Source organism: Toxoplasma gondii, chromosome X (genome assembly GCF_000006565.2).
Source record: "Toxoplasma gondii ME49 chromosome X, whole genome shotgun sequence".
NCBI classification, from domain to species: Eukaryota; Apicomplexa; class Conoidasida; order Eucoccidiorida; family Sarcocystidae; genus Toxoplasma; species Toxoplasma gondii.
Window position 1 is genome coordinate 3,052,746 of NC_031478.1, and position 21,592 is coordinate 3,074,337.

Genomic DNA, 21,592 nt, shown 5'->3' on the forward strand with positions numbered 1-21,592 from the left:
GAAACGGCGTCTCCGTCAGGTCGTCGCCATTGTAGTCGTGTTGCGGCACCCTTTGCACTCCGGGGATCTTAGGAACTCTCACGAATTTGTAAGTTTTTCAGGAGTGGACACAAGAACACTTGTTTGTATTAGCAAATTGAATTAGAAGGGCCTGTCCTGAGGCCATTCTTTGTGATTTGTTCTTGTTTTCGTGGTTGGCGCGTTCAAGGTGTTGCCCGCGACTTCAAACTGACTGGCGGACGCACCACACGAGATCATTGGCGCTGTTTTGCCCGGAGATAGTCTGCCAGTTGTGCTGTCACTAAGACCTGTAGGCATCTGGCTTCACGATCCGGTTGTACCAGCAGTTACCACGATTCCGCAGCTTTCCGTTGCTCCCGAATCGTGCTTTCTCAGCTGTACGCTTCCTTGTTTTTATGTGTGCAGGTGTATCAAGTGCATACAGCGACTACCTGCCAATTTGCCGTTCTGGATCTATAGGTGGACGGCCCGCTGTCGCGAGGCCTTAGCGTAACAAAAAGATTCAGTGTACCGCTGAGTTTTTTTGATTTCCACATTTGTCGTCGGGCTTGTCTTTGTCACCTCAGCGTGCGGGATCTCCCCGTCACATTTTATTCTTGTCGTTCCAAAGCGTTTTATTTTATGGTGACCCTGTCGGCTACGACCATGAATGCGACGGTGTCACCATGTCGGATCTCCGGAGGTGTTTCCTCGAGACTATGCGGTTGGGGTGTTCTCAGCTTTCTGCTTGCATCCGTTATTACGGTGCAGGTTTCTAGAGCAGGCGAGGAAAAGGAAGAACCCAAGGCCGTCGTGAGATTGGACTACAAGCCTCCGAATTTCTACCTTGAAGACATCGTTTTGGACTTCAACTTGGACGACGAAGACACAACTGTGAGTGTGTCTACGATTTCCGTCCACTCCGTGCGGATGTGCCATCGTCTGTATGTCATGCATCTAGGATCGGACCTTTCTTTGTGGGCTGTGTCTCTTTGTACCCATGCCGAGAGTTTCACGCACTTTGTCGTTCTGTGGGGTCTTGCCTACAAGTCGCAGCTCACGGACTCAAAACCGTAGCTGTGGTTTCGGGTGCTGTTTTTCCTCTCTCCACTTTCCATTCTGTGTGCCTCCTCTTTTGGGTCCTTCATTTCTCTCACCGAACCGTTTGATTCCTTATATGTTGCATGTAATTCGTCCCCTCTCTTCTGTTGACTCTTCATTCTTTTGTGCTGGAGGGTGTTTTCTTTTGTTTCTTTTCGTGCTCCGTAATGCCCCTGCGCCGTCTGCCATCATACCCCTTGTTCCGTGGCGCCGGTACTCTGCTTGCATGTTACCAATTTTTCGTGTCTTTCTTTCGCTGCACTGCGCGTTTCTCTTTCGACGTGTCCGCAGGTCGAAGCTCTCCTGACTCTTTACCGTCGCGCCGGCACCGAACCAATGAACCTTGTCCTCGATGGAGATGAGAGTGTGATCTTGAAGAGCATCTCTTTGGCGACTACCTCGTCACCCTCTCTGCGTGGTCAAGGTCGTGTCACCTTCACCGAACTGGACGGGCAAATGCCCACGGACAGCCAGTTTCAGTTTCGCATTGTTGATGGTAACCTGATGGTGTCGAAATTCCTTCTGCCCAGGGAAGCAGAAGTACGCTTCTACATCAGAACTCTGGTGTCCATCAACCCCAAGGCGAACCTGGCACTCTTCGGTCTCTACAAGGCGGGTGATATTTTCGTCACTCTCAACGAACCCTCGGGATTCCGCAGAATCACCTACGGCGTCGATCGACCCGACGTCCTGGCTACCTACACGGTGAGAAAGCGAGACACTGAACACATGAACCTCTTCAAAAAAAGAGGGGAGAATCGCTCGTCGAAGTGTCCGGCCAGCCTCACAGCTTCCTCGCTTATCCGTCACGTCCTGAGAGAGAGCGTGGGCAAGTGTGTAGCGGGACCCCGACAGGAAGTTCTCTAACTATCTAATCTTCTTTTCTGAAGCCAGAAGTTTACTGACGTGTTGCTCAGACTGAAACTCTTGCTTCTTCAACAAGAGGGGTGCCTTTTTCGGAGAGGCTCGCGATTGGTCTAATTAATTCGTTTGAGTCCCGAGTCATATCCCGGACTGCAGAAGTCATTGCATATGAAAACATGTATTCGTTTGTTTCCTAGGTTACCGTGACTGCCCCTCGTCACCTCCCGATTCTCCTGAGCAATGGAGACAAAGTGCTTTCTGGATATGCCGGAGAAAATCGCCACTTTGCGAAGTTCGTGGACCCATTCCCGAAGCCCTCTTACCTTTTTGCGTTGGTTGCTGGTGACTTCGCGTCAGTCAGTGGCGAATTTGTCACGATGGTAGGAAGGAAGCAAGAGCTTAAACGAAACGACACGCCCAGCTGCGGATTACAGCCATCTGCTTACTCTTTGCTTGCTGGGCATCTCGAACACGTACTTCCCCCCCATGCTTGATATCCCGCCTCCCGTTTTGTGGCTGAACTCAATGTATGCGATTCGAAGTCTCCCCAATCACGCTAGCTGTCGGTTGCTGTGAATAAGTACTCGGCTATTTGCGTCCAGTACAAACTTGTGTAAGTATCCGCAGTATGTGCTACATCTTCATTTATGCAGATGTTTGGATGTTGATATATATATATATATATATCTTAGCCGCTCGCATGCGTGTTTCCTCTCTCATTGCTTCACAGCTGCTCATCTGTTGCTCGTCCAGAAATGTCGGCCCGTTCTTTTCTTCATCGTTTGCTTCGCTCGATCTGCAGTGTGCGCGGCTCCGGGTCTGTGGTCTGGTTTTATTCAGTCTGGACGCAGCGTGACCGTGACGATATACGCGCAGCATCACCAGAGGAATCAACTCCAATGGGCTCTTCGTTCCCTGTTGCGGGCGATGCGCTGGGACGAAGAGACATTCGGCAGAGAGTACCAGTATTCGGAGTTCCGTGTGTTGTGCGTCGAAGTCTTCAACCCTGGCGCGATGGAAAACACGTCACTCAACATCTTCACGTGCAGTCTTTTGCTTGCCGATCCCAAGCTCACCACGGGTAGGCAGGAGGAATCCGGATGAGGCAAGTTGCGTGGCCCCCACGCGAGAAAACGGGGACTCGGTTAAAGTTCGGATTAAAGTGTCTGTAGATCACAGAGCTAAAGGTACTGCCAGATCCGGGGTTAAGGTCGGCGTCAAAGAGCGAGGCGTTATATTAATCCTGAAGCCAGCGGCGTCTTTCAAGTCTGTTACAAGGATAGTCTATCACAGTCTGTGAGAGGTCCGAAAATGTAGAAAACGTGCTCCCACCATTTAATGCATTGATATAATGATCGTACAGGCACTCAGGTAGTTATTTGAGAGACACTCCCGAGGCCAAAACCATGGGCCGGATCGTGATGGGTAGGTGAATCACGTTTCATAAATACAATCAGGGAAAGCTCTTTTGATCTCCATGAACGGAGTGCCCCGTCTAGCCTCATAAGAGCATATTCTGAGGAACCTCGAGACACGCTGGTTGTGAAGACATATAAATATATATATATATATGTACATATAAATATATATATGTATATATATATATATGTACATGTTGGTGTAAAGTATATGCTTATGTCAGGGACTAGCCTGTTCATGATCCGTGAAGTAAATTTGAGGGGTAATGGTAAGTCGTTTCAATTCTGTTGGCCTTGGATCCCCAGATGCTGACCACCGGCTGATTGTCGATGTCGTCAGTCACGAGTACTTTCACAACTGGACTGGAAACCGCGTTACTGTCCAGGATTGGTTCCAGCTGACTCTGAAGGAGGGTTTGACGATGTTCCGCAACAACAGCTTCACTGAGGAAACGACGTCGCGAGCGATGAAGAGAATTGGAGATGTCGCCGATATCCTCAGCATCCAGTTCCGCGAAGATAGTGGTCCCTTCGCGCATCCGATTCGTCCCGAAACGTACAAGTCGATTGAGAATCTCTACACCCGAACAGTCTACCTGAAGGGTGCCGAGGTTAATCGCATGTAAGCGAAGTCCAACTCGTGGATACTCACCAGAAAAACCGGCGCCATATCAGAAACCTCTTGACAAAGTGTCATTAATGAGCATTCAGAACGGAGCAAGCTATTGGCCCTAAACAAAAAAGACGCATTTTCCACAGCATTCATCTCCGCATGTGTTGACGAGGACGCCATGCGTAAAAACGACTCCACCTGTAGGCCTACTCGTGAAACATCAAACCCGGGACCTTTGGTCATCACGAGAGTTCAACACACAGTTTCATTCATACGTTTCTTCGTGTAGGTAATAAATGTGTAACCCGTATATCTGTTAGTAACGACACCCGAACGTACTGGTGTCATATATATATATATATATATATATATATATAGGTAATAAATATATTAAATATGTATCTGAAGCATGCACATGAAACCTTGATTTTTGGTGTGTAGGTACCGAACAATGTTGGGGCCGAAGGGCTTTCGCAGAGGGATGGATTTGTACTTCAAACGTCACGACGGAAAGGCGGTGACTTGCGACGACTTGCGCGCCGCGATGGCAGACGCGAACGACAAAGATTTGAGCCAGTTTGAAAGGTGGTACTCTCAGGCCGGGACTCCACATGTCACCGTCAGCAGTTTTATCTACGACGCAGCGGAGCGAAAGATGCATTTGACGCTCAAGCAACACACCCCGCCGACGCCGGGACAGGACAAGAAACTCCCTCTCCAGATTCCCGTCGCTGTTGGATGTATTGGCAAAACGAGCAAACGAGATGTGCTTTCCCCACCGACTCAAGTGCGTTACACGCGTTTCTGTTTGTCAGATGTGAATAGTGATCTCCAGAGTATATATATATATATATGTATATAGCTATACAAGTGGGTGGTTGAACAGCTGTGTTCGGTGATACATGCTCGTGGGATGTTTCGCCAAGGGTGAGAGGGACACAACGGAGTCGTCAGAGTTGAACCTACGCAGCACGCACACCGAAGAATGGATGTTATCCAGAGACGCGAATCTTGGCCATGTCACTCCCCTGTCGATGCGTCTGTATACTTGTTTGTGTGTAACATATTCCGTTTTTCAACTTCACACGTTCCCCTTCTCTCGATATGCATGCCGCCAGGTGCATCTGCTTGCAATTTGGTTTTTGTTTGTTGGACTGTAACTGGCCACAGTGCCTTTCCACATTCATGCTTGGCATTAGGCAGGTAGATGAGCATATCTCAAGCAAGCCTCCACATACGCATGAGCGTCTCTCTTTGTATCTGCTGAACGTGGATACCTCGTCACATGCTTGTTGGATGCGCATGTGATTGTGTTCTTAACAATCGTGTTGCAATGTCTCGTCGTCACTGGAAGTTGGAACGTACTCTTTTAACCGAGATTGTTCCTGGGTTGTTTTCAGATTCTCGAACTAACGGAAGAGGAGCAAGCGTTCGTGTTGGTCGACGTCGGAGAAGACTGCGTGCTCTCTGTTCTGCGCGACTTTTCGGCGCCCGTCAAGCTCATCCAGCCCCTCCAGACAGACGAGGACTTGGCATTCCTGGTGACGTACGATTCAGACAATGTCAACAGGTGGCAAGCGGCACAAACGCTCTCGCGCAAAGTGTTGCTCACGCGCATTTCCGAGTACCAACAGAGAGTGGAAGAAATCGAGGAGGGACGTGTGAGTGAGAGCGACTTGTTTTCCAAGCTTCCCACCCAGTACGTGCAGACCGTTCGCGATATTGTGATCGCCCCTGAATCCTCCATGGGCAAAGACATCAAGGTGAGGCAACCGAGCCGCTTGTCAGAGAGAAAATCCAGTCAAATGCGTTGGCATTTGTCATCCGTCTTTCAAAAGAGGATAGCAGGCCCCCACCGGCAGAACAGGAGGCTTGCCAGTCGAGAGAGCGACGGACTTACGGAAACTCGAATATTTGTGTGTCGGCCTTGTAGGTCCACTGACTCCCCGGAGGTCTTTCAAGAGGTTGAAAGTGCAGGAACAAGTGTGCATGTAGACACAATCACAGCCACGTGTATTTGTACGTCTGTTGTACAGTGTGGCACTCTGTGTAATTGGTGTGTATGTGTGTGTGGAATTCGCGCGAGCTGTGTACGCCGTGCAGGTTCTTTCACAGCGATTATACTCCAGTTCTGCCATACGGGGTGCATGCTGTCAGTCGTTATGAATTCTTGCTATCACGCGTATTAACGGCGCTGTGGAGATGTCATCGCTTCGGATACTTTGAGGCCTTGCTGTTGCTGCCAGAAGAGAAGTGTGTGCTGGGAGTGTGTCCGTGTCACGTACTCATTGCACGACGATTCAGCTAACAGGTAAAAGTAGACTTCGTGTTACACATTGTAAATGGGGCTACTCTTCAGAATGGTCTATATGTTCTCACGTTACTTCTATTGTCTGGGAAACGCGTTTTTCCGATCGTTCCGCGAGGAGTTAATTGGAATGGGAAAGTCGGGTTGAGCGTCTGGCAACGACAGGAGACTAGATGTAAGATGTAGTTTTCTCCTGCCGCACAAGATGCCTCAGCGACATATGCACCAAGTAGGGAGAGCCCAGAAAGATACGTTCACAGATACGGCGAAGAGCAATTCCTCCAACTCACCGGTCAGGAGCCTCTGGATTTTAAACTCGTTTTTGCAGTCTCTGCTGCTGAGTCTGCCGACAAAAGCGCAGCTGGAACTGGCAGTCGACAGCATCGATCCCGACGCCATCAATGCAGCCTTGGCATCCGTCAGGAGAGACATCGTCGATGCCTTGGGGGAAGAGATGCTGCAGCTGTACACGGAGCTCACGCTACCGGCAGGCACCGAGGAGTCTGGAGCTGACATCGAGCACTGGGGCAGGTAAGAAAAAAAGGAAGGGACGCTAGAAAACTGCAGCAGTGCATGCCCCAGGTTACGAAGTGTGTAACCCCTGGCATCGTGTGGCCATGACAAGCAAAGCAGATCTTGGATCCGGTAGACACAGACCTGCAGAATAGACTACGAGTCCACCTCCGAGTGTATATTTAGATTAAGCTCCTTTTTCCTCTATCGATGAAAGGTCAATGCCTCTTTGCACGGCGAAAAGCACATGCGGCTTTCGGTGCATGTACAGCCGGGAGCACCAACCCCATACCGGTCTCAGCAGGAGAAAAACACCAGTATAAACGCAGTCCACTACCAGGGGAAAAAGCCGCAAGTGCATGTACGCGTGAGATGGTTGTGCTGTCTTGGGAGGTTTTGTGGTGAAGTTTTCCAGAGAGGTGATTCAACTTGTACATCTTGTCTTCTCTTCTGTGATCAGACGCGCTCTCCGGAACGAGCTCTTGCGGTTCCTGACTGCGTCATTTGACCAGAAGTCGGCGAAACTCGCTTCTGCCCACTTCGACCGTGCCATGGTCATGTCTGACAAAGTTGCGGCGTTGACTGTGCTCACGGAAATTCCAGGACAAGAAAGGGATGAAGCTTTCGAGCGTTTTCGCCAGGAAGTCGCCGGTCAGTCCTCTTCACGCATATGCACATACATCTTTATGTATGGAATTTCATAAAGACTCTGATTTGTGTGGCTTTGAGATTTCTTCTGACGGGGGAAAGCTGACGTTTGTAGGCGGTATTCGCATTCATAGGTGAGTGTAACAAATCAGTTGAAGATCTTCGAGTGGGACTAGTAGTCATAATGTTCGTTGCTGAAAATTACGAGTCTGTATCTACTTTTAGGCCTCGTTCCGTGTTTGCTCGCACTGCGTCGTTCGGGGCGCCTCCTGGGATCTGTTCTCGTTTCCTCGTTAGCCGTTATTATCCAAGGAAGTGGGATCTAGACCTGCACGATTGCTAGAAAGCTATTTAGATGTGAGTTGGAAGTGCAGAGAACTGGTGTATAAAACTCTATAAGTACAAGATACAATGCAGGCAAGATACAGTGCAATTCAAAGAATCGCTTTCATGCTACGTCAGATACGATGAACTCGAGTACTTAAATATGAACAGTTTTAAAAACGAGTTTTTAGAAGTTAAACTGCTTTTTTGAAAGTAGAGGCTTGTTTTGTTCCAAAACATATACACAGAGCAAGCGTATGAATTTTAGAAGTTAGAGTACGTATCCACCAAGTCCTCCTCCCAAGACCCCTTCGCGCTCTGTCCTCCCGGCCCGAGCTTCTCTTCTCTCTTTCCCTCCCAGCCTCGTTCGGTCTAGGTTCCCCTTTCTGCCGAGTTTCATTTTGTGCTGAGTCTCGTGTCATCCCGGGCATTGCAGGCAACGCGGTGCTGATGGAGAAGTGGATGAGCCTGCAAGCGATGTCGGCTGCGGCAGACACGCTGGAGCGGGTCGCGCAACTGCGCCAGCACAGCGCGTTTCACCCGTTTATCCCCGGTTCCGCGTACTCTCTCTTCGGCACTTTCAGCTCGTCCAGTCCGCAGTTCCACAGCAAGACTGGCGCAGGCTATGCCTTGGTTCTTGATTTTCTGACGATGATCGACGAGCACAACTCGCTGGTGTCTTCCCGGATCGCTGGCGTGGCGTTCGCGAACTGGAAGCGATTCACTTCTCCACGAAGGGAGATGCTGAAGGAAGTGCTGAAGAAGCTGCTCAAGAAGGAGAAGCTCTCTGTCGGTCTGAAAGAAGTCCTGGAGAAGGCCCTTGCCGGGGAAGACGACTGACCCAGGGAGAGCGGGAAACGAGATGTTTCAGGATTTGTAAAGAAACCGGTCGCTTCGCAGTGTTGCGGCGTTTCTTTGCGGAGCATGTAAAGAAGTCTGACACACAGTTCTACGGAGTTTCTGTGCCCCCCGAACGGTGCTTGTACAGAATTTGTGTCATTCCTTCGCGCTTGTGGAGCTGAAGGACGCTCCGCGTTGTTCTGCAGGGGGTGGTGGAAACGGAAAGCCCGACCCCTGGAGTGGATGTACACTACATGTATCACAGGTGCACTCGCGTCGCATCTCAGCTGAGAGCGGACGCGAGTGTTTTTTATCGAACCGCTGCCGAGCAGTTGGGAAACAAATGTTCAGTCTTAGCTGTTTGTCGACGTCATGCTCGCTAAATGGGAGAACCCGGAAAAAAAGAGGCACATGATGCCTCCGTTTTAGAGACTAAACACACACCTAGAGAGAGCCCCCCTCTCTCTCCACGTATACATATATATACATATATATAGTGCAGGGTGCTTTTAGGTGGAAATAGCACTGTCAAATCCGAGAGACACATGTGAATTGGTAGACGTACACTTTTAGAGGCGGCAGAGAGCCAGGTCTTACGGAAAGAGCAGACGGGCAGAGAGCGATCTGGCAGAGTGAGAGAAGTTAGGCCGAAGGAGACAGCGCAGGCGGGGAGGGCGATTTTGAGGAATTCCTACACTACCGTGCTGCTCCGTTCCCGGTGCTGTGACAGAAGACCGAGTCACAGGTGACCCCATGATCCATGGTCGAAAGTCGCTGTTTTCAGAACCGGAGCCAGCGACCCGGACAGAAGGCACCAAATGCTTTTCGGGAAGGCCTCCCGACCCCGACGTGTGTGTGTCTGTGTGTGTGTGTGTATGGCAAAAGCCCCTGGCGATAGTCGTGAATCGCCTGCGCCTTTCCGCGCTTCGTTCGCAAGACGCATCAGGAGAGCTCCAGCGTGTCAGTGTCTACCAAGGATGATAACGTCCACGTAAAACTACGATCAACGGTCGATCAACGGACGCACAAACGCAGCACAGAACGTAGGCAGACACGCAACCAAGCAAACAGCTGTTCTTCCTCATCTTTGATCTTCCTTTCTCCTCTCTTCTCCCTGTTTCTCGCCCGTTTCCCCCTCCCGTCCTGAACACCTCTCTTCCCAACCAGAAGCCATCTCTCGCCTCGCTGGTTCAACCTTTTTGTCCCCACAGTCACTCCTCTCCCTCGGACTCTCCTCTCCCTCGGACTCTCCTGCATTCGCCTCGTTGTTTTTCTCCACTTCGCTTCTTTTGCACTTCCTCGCATCCCCTCGGCTTTCCGGATTAGGGTGGAGAGACGCCCAGCAGTCACACAGACAAATCCTCTCTGTCGAGGAGCTCCTCCCCGCAGGAATCACGTTCAGGATTTTCCTGCGTACAGGGGAGTGTCTCTGTCTGCTGTCTCGGCGCCTAGGCAGTCGCTTCCTCGGGGGCGCCTGCGAGAGCCTTCTGGACGATTTCCAGTGTATCGACAGACAGCCCAGGAGCGTTCGCGATTCTCCTCAGCTGCTTGAGCATTTCCCTCTGTCGGGTTTCGTCGTATTTCTTCCACTGCAGAAAAGCCCCCGCGCCGCGTGCAGCGATCTGCGGATTGAAGCGATCGACTGCGAGGACGGAGTCCGCCAGGAGCGCGTAGCCGGCGCCATCCTTGTTGTGGAACTGCGGATTTCTCGTGAACGAGAAAATCAACGCTCGCAGCCGGTTCGGATTCTTCGCGGTGAAGTCTGCGTGCTTCTGCAGCTCCTTCACCGTCTCCGTCACGTTCCGCACATCCGACAAAGCCTGCACCGCGAACCACTTGTCCAGAACCAACGGATCTCCTGAGGAAGGGCAAGAGAGGCGCCGAAAAAAGAGTTGAGCGAAATCAGAGAAACGAGAAAGAGACGAAGCAAAGCCGACTGCGAGAAGAAAGTCGAGAAATCAAGGGGAGAGAAAAGAGGGGACAAAAACGAGAAGAACCTCAAAGACAAAGAGAAGAGGAGAGAGAGAAGGAACGAAGGAACACACACCATGCGGAGAGGAAAGGAGGCCCAATGTGGATGGGAAGCGGAGAGAAGAACGGGCAAAGGTTCTGACGTTGGGAAAAAGAAGTTAACAAGAAAGCCAAGACGATCTCAGAGGCGTTTCCGACTTCCTTGCAACTCTCGGCCTGCGGTATTTCTTTGCGTTTCCTCTCTTCGCTCGCTGCCAGCTCGTACCCTTCGCGTCTCTGTAGAACTGCTCGAGAGCGGCGGTCCGTTCGGGTCCTTCGATGTCGCAGAGAATCGACAGCGCAGCATATTTCTCCGTCATGCCCTTTGCAGATTTGAAGTGATTCATCGCGAGCGCTGCCGCCTCTTTGTCTCTCTCGCCCGTAAGGAAGTAGAGGATCACATTCCGCAGGCGACGTCTGCAGTTGGACAGACGGACGCAAGGCAAGGAGGCGCATGCAAAAGAAAGCTCGCCTTCACGTCTTAAGACACCACGGAGGAGGCTCTGTCCCCCAGAGACATTTCCCCTCGCGCTTTGCCTCTTCCCTGCATTCCGCGTCTCCTAAAAAAACTGGGGGGGGGGGGGGGGGGGGGGACGTTCACGTCGGACCATGAGTCGCCTGAATGGACCTTGCCCTGCCGGGAGAGACTCTCGTCCCTCTTCGATCCCCCCGTTGGGACGGAGACACAGGGAGGAGCACAAGGGCAGGAGAGAGAAAGCAGAATGCGCAGAGAGAGACACCGAGACGACAAGGCGAGCCGCAGACGGATCCAGGAGAAAATAGAGATGAAGAAAGAGGAGACGAGGAAGGCGAGAAGACGATCGAGAGACAAAGGAGAAGCCAGAGAAGAAAAAACAAGAAACAACGCGGAAACGGGGGAAAGGGAGAGAAGCACTGGAAGAAAAATGGGAAAACAGAGAAAAAGTGAGGAAACAAGAGAGAGATTTCAGCGTACCTGGAAACCTCCGATTGGTCTCGGCTCTCTTCAGCCTCAGATTCAGGCGCAGACAAACTCGCATAGACTTTGAGGAGATCACTCTTCAGCAGCTGGCCGACCTCTCGACGCACAGACTCGGTCGCTTCCTTCAACGCCAACGGATCGATGGGTTCCATCTCCTGCGCCACTCCGTCGCGGTCGGGAAGACGCAGCGTGTACGCCTAGAAAAAGAGCAACACTGGAAACTAGCCGCGAATGGAAGAAACAGACGAAGAGCGAAGATTTCAGAGACAAGCGAGAGACACTACACATCAAAAAGGAGTCCTCCAAGTCATGTCATCTTTCTCTTCGACTGTCGCCGGAGTCTCAATCGCCGCTTTCGCTCTCCATCTCCTTCTGGCTGTCTCTCCCTCTGCAAGTCTTTCTGGCTCCCCCGCCTCTCCTTCTGCAGTTTGCTCCTTCCTCCTCTGGCGCGCTCTTGAGTTCGTTCGCTTTCTTCGCTTCTTCCCTCCTTTCTTGTCCACTCTTTCTCTCTCTCTCTCTCGCTACCTCTCTCTCTATCTCTCTGCAGTCCTTTCGTTCTCTTTCTCCTCTCTCTCTGCGTCGACTGTCGCCTCGTTCTCTCCCATCTGTCTCTTCTTCCCGCTCGCTTGCTGCGCGCTCCCTCACCTGAATGGATCTGTCTCTTCCCTGCTCCAGAAGCGTTTGCTTGAACGCCTCGACGTAGATTTTCGGGAGGCGCGCGAACTCCACGTCTTCACCCTGCTTTTCTCTCCACTGCTCCGCACGGTGTTTGAGCAGCCCCGAGGCCAGCGTATGCGCTGCCTGCCACTTGGCGAAGTCGTCGGAGTCGTGAGCCATCAAAAACGCGATGTCTTCGTCGGTCTGCTCGTGCTTCACTTTGACGGGCGCAGAGAAATCCCGCAGAAAAGACAGCACGCAGTCTTCCGCCGCGTCCAGCTCGAACGTCTGCTCCGCCTCCGTCAGTTCCAATACCTGACAAGGGGGTGTATGCAGCCGCGGAGAAGAAAACCGTGGAGAGAAGGAACTGGGGGAAGCGCGGGGAAAGAGCGCGGAAAGAGAAGCGACAGAGGAAACAAAGGAAACGTCGGGAAGAAGACACGCCGCGAGGCAAAAGAAGGCGCCGCATCGCCAAGAAGGGAGAAACCGACCACGAGCGAGGACGAAGACACAACAGAAAAACCTACAGCCGCGACGAAAACGGCTACAAACGAAGGAACGCACAACTGTCCAGGGACGCACCTTTGTGGGAGGCGAAAGAATATCTTTTTTGCTCGTCTTCCCGATCAGCCCAACTTTGATAGGAATGTGAAAAGGATGCTTCTCCACTTGTCCAGGAGTCGGCGGTGTGCGCTGCTTGAGCGTCAACTTGAACTTCTTTCTGTCCGGCTGAAAGACAGCTTCTGAAACTGTCACTTCAGGAGTTCCAGCTTGCAAATACCACCTCTCGAACTGGCCCAGATCTCTGCCGTTCGCGTCGGCCATCGCCGCGCGGAAGTCGTCGCAAGTCACCGCCTTTCCGTCGTGACGTTTGAAGTACAAATCCATCCCTTTCCGGAAGCCTGCCTCGCCCAACAACGTATGGTACCTTAGTGCACACAGCGCAAGAATACACATCTATCTAAATATATATATATATATATATATATATATAAATATACATATTTATTTATGCATGCATACGCATGTATATATACACATATACGTAGAGAGAAACGTTCAGTGTGGTACAGTTACTGATCCGTGGCATACCACTATAACGTTCTCGTGTAAGAATGAATGTCCAGTCAAACATGCATGCATCTATACATATATATATATATATATATATATATATATCATGGTTCATGCATGGATATATTTGTGTACATGCACGTGTATAGATACAGACAGTAGAACATCGGAACAGATGTGTACATCTTGACAGACGTCGATAAAAACATATATATATATATATACAGCAGTATGAGTAGATTTAGGTTCCCTCCGTTTGTTCGTTGAAGGCGTCGTCTGTTCCCGACACACCCTCACGAACTGTCACACGATCTTCTCTCTGTACCGAAAAGAGACGATACGACTCGGGCATCAATTTGATTCACAATACGCGCTCTGTGCAGCTCACACTGAAGAACATGCAGACCAATACACCGCATGCATGAGTAGGTTCTCTGGGCGAGAACTGAAATGCGCAAGAAAACGCGTTTTTCTGCATTTTTCTGTGTTCCCGTATGTGCCTCGTGTTGCGTATCTCGCCTTACATGCGAATGACTTCTGCTCCCTTGTCGTAGACAGTCGCGGTGTAGAAGTTGTCCATCGCGATGTACGTCTCCGGTCGAATCGGGTGCGCCATCGGTCCGCTGTCTTCGGCGAACTGCCGACTCCGCAGAAAGACAACGTCTTCGATTCTCTTCACTGCAGCCGAGCACATGTCCGCCGTGAACAGCTGGTCCCTGAACACCGTCAGGCCTTCCTTCAGAGTCAGCTGGAACCAGTCTCTGAAAACGAAAAGAGAAAAATACAGGAAGAATTGAGGGGAAAGGAAATAAAGTAAAAAACAGAAAGGAAGAAGAAAAGAAACACGCAGAAGAGGAAAATAAAAAACAGGGAGTAACAGAAAATAAGTACAAAATGCAGAAAAAAGAAAAGCGAAAGACAGCGAGAAGGAAAGAAAGGCTATTCAGAGGGATACGAGGACCAACGAAGTACAAAAGAGAAGTGAAGCGGGAGAGACAAACAAGAAAAAAGAGAACCAGGAAAGAAGAGATACGAGCGAAAAATGAACGGAGTGTAAAGGAGACAAGCAGGTGCATACACGTGACGAAAACCGTTTCCAGAAAAGGAAAAGCAGGATTCAGATGCAGCCTCGAGTTATTTTATGTCTTGCAAAGAAAAATACGAACACACGCGCAGACTCACCGGCAGGTCACACGGTTGCCAGTCCAGTTGTGGAAGTACTCGTGACCAACGACATTCAAAATTCGCTGGTACTCCGCATCTGAAAACCCGAAATCCAAAGCTATACATCTGTGTGCTTACATGTTGAACACACAAATGTTTGAACATACATATCCATATATGTATATGGTTATTCATATAGTTATCAGCAAGAGCGCCATTCAGTGGGGAGAGAGAGAAGACAGATCTACCAGGACATCTGCACCTGCGAGTGTCTCTCCCCCTCTCCACTCGACAGACCGATCTTCCACCAAATTCTACATAAATATATATATATATATATATATATATATAAACATGTAAATATGAAGATAAACGCAAAAACTACAAGTACATGCATACATATTGATATGAAGATACACAGCATTCGCGTGTGCTCTACATATATATATATATATACCTTTGCAAATATGTGATTCTGACCTGTGGTGGTTGAAGGATCGGCGAGGAGAAGCGCTGCGTTGAAGATGTTCAGGCCTTTGTTCTCCATGGCGCCCATGTTGAAATCTTTCGCGCAGACTACGTTGAAGACATCCAGGTCGTACTCCCGGCCGAAGCGCTCCTCATCCCATTTCATCGACTTCAGTACACTCTCCAGCGCCCAAGTCAACTTGCTGCTGTCTTCCGGCTCGGAAAAAATCGATACCTTCACGTTTCTCCCACTCTAAAAAATAAACAAATACACAACACATACAGCTATACATGTGCATATATATATATATATATATGTAAATATATATATATATATATATACGTGTGTACATACATGCGTACGGCGTGTAGAAACAGCCACGTATGTATGTTCATAGGTATGTATATATATATATATATATATACATATATATAGAGGACATATATATATATATATATATATATATACATGTAGAGAGAGAGAGAGGTGACAAGTGCTTGAATTAAGAGGGCAGAATGAAAGTTGGGATTTCTTTGAAGGAAACGCACCATGGTGGTGAAGGACTGGCTGATCGATTTGAGGTCGCCCGCGACGAGAGCGAAAAGATAGCAAGGCTTCTGGAAGGGGTCCTCAAAGACCGCAAAGTGTCTCCCTTTTTCACCCTCGACTTTTCCAGACTCCACCATGTTGCCGTTGCTCAGCAAGACTGGACATGCCTTCTCGTCCGCCGCCAGGCGAACCTACGAAGAAAAAGAAAAGAATGCATGCGACTTTGTCCACGGCGGGGAAACAGAGAGCGAGGCGCCTGATGGCGAGCAAAAGAGATCCAATCAAACAACGCATCCAAGGTGAAGACAGAGAGATGGCGAGAGAAGGATGCAGAGAGAGAGATGAAGCGAAAAGGATGAAGATACATACACGAAGAGAGAGATATATATAAAGAGCTAGATGAAGAAACAGATGAAGGGAGAACGACGAAGAGAGAAACACGAAGATTGATAGGTGAACACAGAGAAAGATGAAAACAAAGGGCGATGAAGAGAGAGAGAGATGCAGAGAGAGAAGTGAAGAGAGAGAGCAAGAGATGTGACTCAGAAAGAGCTCGTCTCAAAAAGACTCTTTTGGACATGATTCATCGGCCTTGATACACGACAAACCCAAGCTCCGTGTCAGCCTGACCGTCGCTTCTTCTCCCTTCTCCCTTTTCCTCTCTCTTTCTCTCTTTTCTCCCTCTTCTTCGCTTCCTCGTTCGTTCTTCGTTCCCTCGCTTTTTGTCTCTGCTTTCTTTTCTCGCTTCTTTCGTCCGTGGTCACCCACGCGCTTGCGCGTTTACCTTGAACAGCGACATGACGTCGGGACGGTCCAGGAAGTAGGTGATCCGCCTGAAGCCCTCAGCTTCACATTGAGTGACGAGAAGAGCTCCGGACTTGTACAGACCCATGAGTTGCAGATTCTCCTTCGGCCTGACATACACTACAGTTTTGACCTTGAATTTCTTCTCGGCTTCTTGGGGAAGGAGATCCGCAGCGATCACCAGCCGGCCGTCGACGTCGAGCGAGTAGACGCGCTTGTCGCCTGCCTTCTGCGTCTCTGTCGAGTGCATCGACAGCGCATTGCCGTCCAGCTCCACCGACTCGAGTTCGAGATCTTCTCCGTCGAGAACGAGATCTGTCGGAGGCGTCTGCTCTCGGCGATGCATCGTTAGAGTTGACGTCACCTGAAAGAAAACTCACCCGCGGCGCTCTAGGAAACCACTTCAACCGTGTGGAAATCCAAATGGGGAACTCTGTCTCCCGTCTCCACTCTCGAGATGTAGACGTACACCAGGCAAAAGCGGCAGAGAGGCTACTTCACGCTACAGACTTGATTTTTCTTCTAGACGCGGAGCGCACATGCACAGAAGAGGTTTCTGAAGTCGACCGTGAAACAACAGAGTGGCGCCTGCAGGGCTGTGGAAGAGTCGATCAGGTAGGGAAAATTGCGCATTTGAAAAGCCGCAACACAAAGGTGTGTCATGTGCTGTCTTCGAGTTACATCGCGTGTTCTCTCAAAAAAGGATTTCTATGTTTAACTTGAAAATGCATTTGCCTAATAAGCCAGTGGTAAACAGCCACGGGCCAGGAATCAAAAGACGAAACACAAGATGCCTGTGCAGAACGAGAAGAAAATCATCGACGCTGTCACGATTGCAACAGGTTCACTTTCCCCCTCTTTTGGCTGACACGGCAACTCGCGAGTGTAGAAGGAAAAACAAGGAACATCTATAACAAGCAATGTTTCTCGCGGTGTCCTTGATCCTCGTAAGCTTTGCTTGCGATCGCAGACAAGAATGCTCCTGTCAAGTCCTTCGTCCTAAGCGAGAAAAGGCATGCGCTTCCCGCGATGCAGATATCATGGAAGCGAGACGCAAATAGACAGGTTCAGACTCGGAGAAAAGAGAGACTCAAAAGTACCCTTCGCAGAACACATCCATACACATTCATGTCCACATATACATGCATATGCATGCATAGTAAAAAAATATATACATACATGTACATTATGTGTATATATATATATATATGTGTGCGCCCACAGGGGAAGATGAATCTTCGTGTTGCGTTTTTTGAGTTTCGAAGGAAACACAATTGGACAGCAAGAAGCGTACCTTGGTCCTGTCATCGTAGAGGTCGAAGTCAAGGTCGACAAAGTCGATGAGGAAGTCGGTCGGCTTATAGTCGAGGCGGTGTTTTTCGACGGGTTGTTTGGTCGGCTTGAGCACCACGTGGCTACCCTCAAGTTGCTGCTGCGTCTCCGTGGCGGTAACGGAGCCGCTCGCTCCGACAGGAGCGGCCTCAGCAGGCGTCGCGTTCGTCATTTTGCTTCCCAGAGACTGCGGCGTGCTTGCGGCGACAGTGGCAGCAGATGCAAAGGCGGCGCAGAGAGGCGACGGCGAGAGACGGGAGACAGAACCGATGGCTGCAGCTATCCAGGGGATCGGAGGAAGCAGCGAAGAAGACGCCAGTGAGGAGAAGAGCTTCCTCTGCGGCGCAGCGGCGGGAAGGCAGAAGCGCGGATAAGAAGAGACGTAGGAGACGGCAGCGAGAGGTTTCTCGTCGAAAGCGAGAGGGTCGAGTCGTCTCTGCTGCGCATGCGAGCACCAGTCCTTGCCTCTCAGAGAGGGAGGAAGAGCAGAACGCAGGCAGAGTTGAGAGGTGGAGGGGCGCATGCGTGTGGCGGGAGGCGCGAGTGGCGAGGCCTCTGCGGGGGAAAGGGAGAGGCCTCGAGAGAAGGCACAGAAAGCCAGCAGGCAGAAGAGAAGAGCCAGGAGCGTCACTGTTGGAGAGAGAAGAAAAACGGAGGAATGCCGCGACAGAGAGGGAGCAAAAGGAGAGCGGCGTTTGGGAACTGTCGCTTCGCCAAGCGCTGGAGAGGCACTTGGCAGTTCGGTGGACGCGGTCGCGGCCAAGAGGGAAGCAAATCGAGAAGGAGAGGACGCGGAAGCGTCAAAGGGAAAGAGTTGCTGAAGACAGGGCGAAGAAACGCGAGAAAAGGGCACGTGGACACTCGCAAGACGGTGCGCGGAAGCGTCTGCAGCTGCCTGTGGAGGGCGAGGAGGCACACGGTTGAGTTTTTCGCACTTTCCCTCTGAAGAGAAAAGCTCCGCTGTGGCGTTCTGCCCACAAAAAGCCGGGGCGAACCTGCGAAAATCCACTTTTTTCGAAGTGCACGACGGCCTCAAGTCGAGGCCGCGCTGACACACTTGCGAGGTGTCCATACACCCGAAGCGAGGGCAGCCTCTGCTCGCTGCAGAAAGGAGGAATGGAGGCGTCTCGAGCGCTGTTTCGGGCGTTTCTCTCTGCCAAAGAGAAGTGCTTGCAGTTGCGTTCGCGGCGCCGCTTGAGAAAAAGCTAATCAGCGGAAGTGAACCTGAGGATTCCTGGTGTGCCAACCGAGAGGACGCTGCCTGAACACCCCGCTGTGCCCTGACACACGCGCTGCCAGACGCGGTGGGACTTGTGTCGCCTTCCCCGTGGTTGGGTCGCGTTTTTTCCTTTTTGACAGAAGCGCCGGCGCGAAGCAGCGTCTGCACACAGCTTTTGTCGGATTTCTGCAGAGCGTAGGGCTCGATTCGCCTTTCTTCCGCCTCCCTGTCTGTCTTTCCCCGCCACAACTCGCAGGCCGCGCATCCGCCGAGACTGGAGGCTCCAGAGCGGACGAGGTGGCGGCCGCGAGTGTCTCGGTCGGCCGTCGACTTTTTGCGCTCCACACCAGCCGACGGTTTCCAGCCCTTCGCCTTCGTCCGCCTCCAAACCATCCTGCCTTGCGCTTCGGAAGGGAGAAAACCGAAAAATCAGAAAAAAGCATGTGTCAGCTTCCGCTGCTGCCAGCGCTCCACCTCGTCGAGTTCTGCACAAAGCGCGAGGCGGCGCGGAGATGCAGGAGGCGGCAAGAGTAGAGAGAATTTTTTTTTCGTAAGAAGGTTTAGAGAAACAGATGCAGAGGAGGCGTTTGGAAACAAGAAGAGAACCAAGCATGCGCGGCTTCTACATGGACGAGAAAAGGCGAAGGTGCTGACGTGTATAAAGGCCGCCAGGCCAGTGCTGTCAAAAGTCGCGAAAGAAGAGGGAGAGCGAGACACACGCGGCGCCCTCTGGAGAGTTTGGGAATTTCGAAGCTTTTCGCAGACGCGTGACGCCTCTGCTCAAAAAGAGCTGTTCTGCCGCTACGGCTTGCTTTGCGCTTCCAACAGCAGAGTTCCAGTTCCTAGCAAATTGCGAAAACGCTCACTCTTCCTTAGGAGACACCACCGAGACTGAAAAGGAAACCCAACAACGGAATCGCTGAATCTGGCGAAGTGCCGGGCTGTACGTCCACCTGGAACACGCGGGCTCGAGATGTGCAACCGCGCTCGTGGCGAGTTCCGTTGTCTCGCTTTCCTGGCAGAGAAAAGAGCCTTTTCTCGATCGTAGACGACAGGAAAGTTCGCGACGAGTGCCAGCTGCACACGGCGGACTGGATTTGGTTCAGGCGGAAGGACGATGGCGGCCGAGACTCGCGACGACGTTCCTCTTTTCGAAGCGAGAAGGGAACGACATTCCAGATATTGCGCCTAGAACGCAACGGAGTGGTTGTCGCCTTCGGACTGAATCGGCGCCTCGAAGGCGGCCAGTGCTTCCGACCGGCATCGCGCTTTCCGCTTCTCTTATGTTCGCGCCTGCAGTAAATGTTGTGACGGACAGCTTGTACTCTAGACAGCCTCAGCAGGACTCGCCACACAGCCGGCGCGTTGCTAGTCAAGCGAGGGTGCAAGGCTGTGCTGCCCAGGCCAGTAGCGCGTTCACAGCAGAAAAATGAAGTGTTGAGGAGAATAGGGAGGGCACGCCTGAAGGCCGCAGACTTCTGAAGAATCGCCGACCTGGAGACGCCTTTCTCCATCCCAGGACGAGACAGCCCACGAGCACGCGACGGCTGTCTCCGGCGTTCGCTTGCTCTTTGCTGAGGAAGAGACGATGCGACGCTAGGCCGAGTCTCGAAGAAGGAGCAAAGGCAGACCAGGAGAACGCATGCCTCGCGAGCGACACAGATGATTCTCCGCGACTGACGCAAAGCGCTGCTTAGACTCCAGCGAGTCCCCGCGCCCCTGAGTATCTGTGCAGTCGAGAGTACTTCCTTCCCAGTGTTAGCTTCTCTCCTCACCATCTCGTTTTCAGTGGCTCTCGGTGCCGAGCCAAGAACAGAACGCAAAGGCAACCAAACGGAGAGGCGAAACAGACACACAGTTGAAGACCTGTGGCACTTCGACAGTGCGGTCGCTCCGACCTCTTCCTTGTGCTGCTGTATGTCAGCTCTCACGACTCGCGAGGACAGTCCAGCTGGAGGTACCGTGAACCTGTGTGTCTACTTTCGTCTCGTATAGTCACAAGTCTCTCACAAGTTCGCGCTACAGCCAGTGCTCTCCTTGGATATGAACCTCGTGGAGACAAACGCGTTGCTCAGCCGCCAGAAAGTCGCCGCGCATGTTCCTCTCCGGGAAGAAGCCACATGGGCATCAAGATATATACACGTATATATATTATGATACCTGTGTTTATGTAAAGATAGAGATTCATGCAAGTATATATGTGTGTAGAAATGGTAAGCTAGGGAGAGGGAAAAGATGCAGTTAAGAAGAGCGTTCGCGGCTTACATGCACGACAGGAGGGAGGAGATGCATTCTGTGTGAGAAGCGCAAAATATAAGTGGACTCACTCAGCGCCACTCCGAGCAGGAAGGCTTCTTAGAAAAACGAAACCACACAGTGAGGCTCCACACAGACGTCACTTTTTCTGTGCAGATATGTCTGGGGCTCCAGTGTGTATCACTTTTTATCTGAGAAACACCAAAATGTGTGCCTAGTCGGAGACCTTATATTCACGCAAACAGTCAATGGCATTCGCTGAAGAAAGACAGCGACAAACGAAAGACCCGAGACCACACGCACTGCGTCGTGCCGAGAGAAACGCGTCTGTGGCCTCGGTGAGAAAAACATTCCTTTCCGCACGAAACAAAGTGAACCTGTTCGCCAGAAAAATCTGCAAGACGACATATATATATATATATACATGCACATATGTGTTTACTTTGAAGTACAATTGTGTCGCGGGAG

At 51.1% G+C, this 21,592-nt stretch overlaps 2 protein-coding genes across 2 annotated transcripts; one reads left to right on the forward strand and one right to left on the reverse strand.

Annotated features, from left to right (window-relative positions):
• Positions 1-80: 80 nt before the first annotated feature.
• TGME49_224460 (aminopeptidase n, putative) lies at positions 81-9,057 on the forward strand. Its single transcript, XM_002366080.1, has 10 exons — positions 81-894; positions 1,393-1,806; positions 2,163-2,345; positions 2,806-3,046; positions 3,690-4,005; positions 4,438-4,783; positions 5,397-5,759; positions 6,633-6,835; positions 7,278-7,468; positions 8,226-9,057. Exons 1-10 carry the CDS (start codon positions 643-645, stop codon positions 8,627-8,629), a joined length of 2,913 nt encoding a protein of 970 aa, XP_002366121.1. The 5' UTR covers positions 81-642; the 3' UTR covers positions 8,630-9,057.
• Positions 9,058-9,530: 473 nt separating this feature from the next.
• TGME49_224350 (aminopeptidase N, putative) lies at positions 9,531-20,602 on the reverse strand. The gene is made up of 11 exons (XM_002366079.2): positions 17,612-20,602; positions 16,298-16,681; positions 15,513-15,704; positions 14,976-15,216; positions 14,514-14,592; positions 13,856-14,092; positions 12,840-13,185; positions 12,246-12,572; positions 11,595-11,797; positions 10,866-11,056; positions 9,531-10,487 (listed from the first exon to the last, which is right to left on the reverse strand). Exons 1-11 carry the CDS (start codon positions 19,259-19,261, stop codon positions 10,078-10,080), a joined length of 4,260 nt encoding a protein of 1,419 aa, XP_002366120.1. The 5' UTR covers positions 19,262-20,602; the 3' UTR covers positions 9,531-10,077.
• Between the last annotated feature and the right edge of the window lie 990 nt (positions 20,603-21,592).

What these genes read in the sequence shown, in the direction of transcription:
- TGME49_224460 (XM_002366080.1), top strand. Translation starts at nt 643, where the DNA reads ATGGTGACCCTGTCGGCTACGACCATGAATGCGACGGTGTCACCATGT. An exon ending in TGGACGACGAAGACACAACT is followed by an intron (nt 895 to 1,392) that starts GTGAGTGTGTCT and finishes ACGTGTCCGCAG; the next exon opens with GTCGAAGCTCTCCTGACTCT. An exon ending in GGTGCCGAGGTTAATCGCAT is followed by an intron (nt 4,006 to 4,437) that starts GTAAGCGAAGTC and finishes TTTGGTGTGTAG; the next exon opens with GTACCGAACAATGTTGGGGC.
- TGME49_224350 (XM_002366079.2), bottom strand. Translation starts at nt 19,261, where the DNA reads ATGGTTTGGAGGCGGACGAAGGCGAAGGGCTGGAAACCGTCGGCTGGT. An exon ending in ACGTCATGTCGCTGTTCAAG is followed by an intron (nt 15,705 to 16,297) that starts GTAAACGCGCAA and finishes TTTTCTTCGTAG; the next exon opens with GTTCGCCTGGCGGCGGACGA. An exon ending in GGCAACCGTGTGACCTGCCG is followed by an intron (nt 14,093 to 14,513) that starts GTGAGTCTGCGC and finishes TTTCGTTTTCAG; the next exon opens with AGACTGGTTCCAGCTGACTC.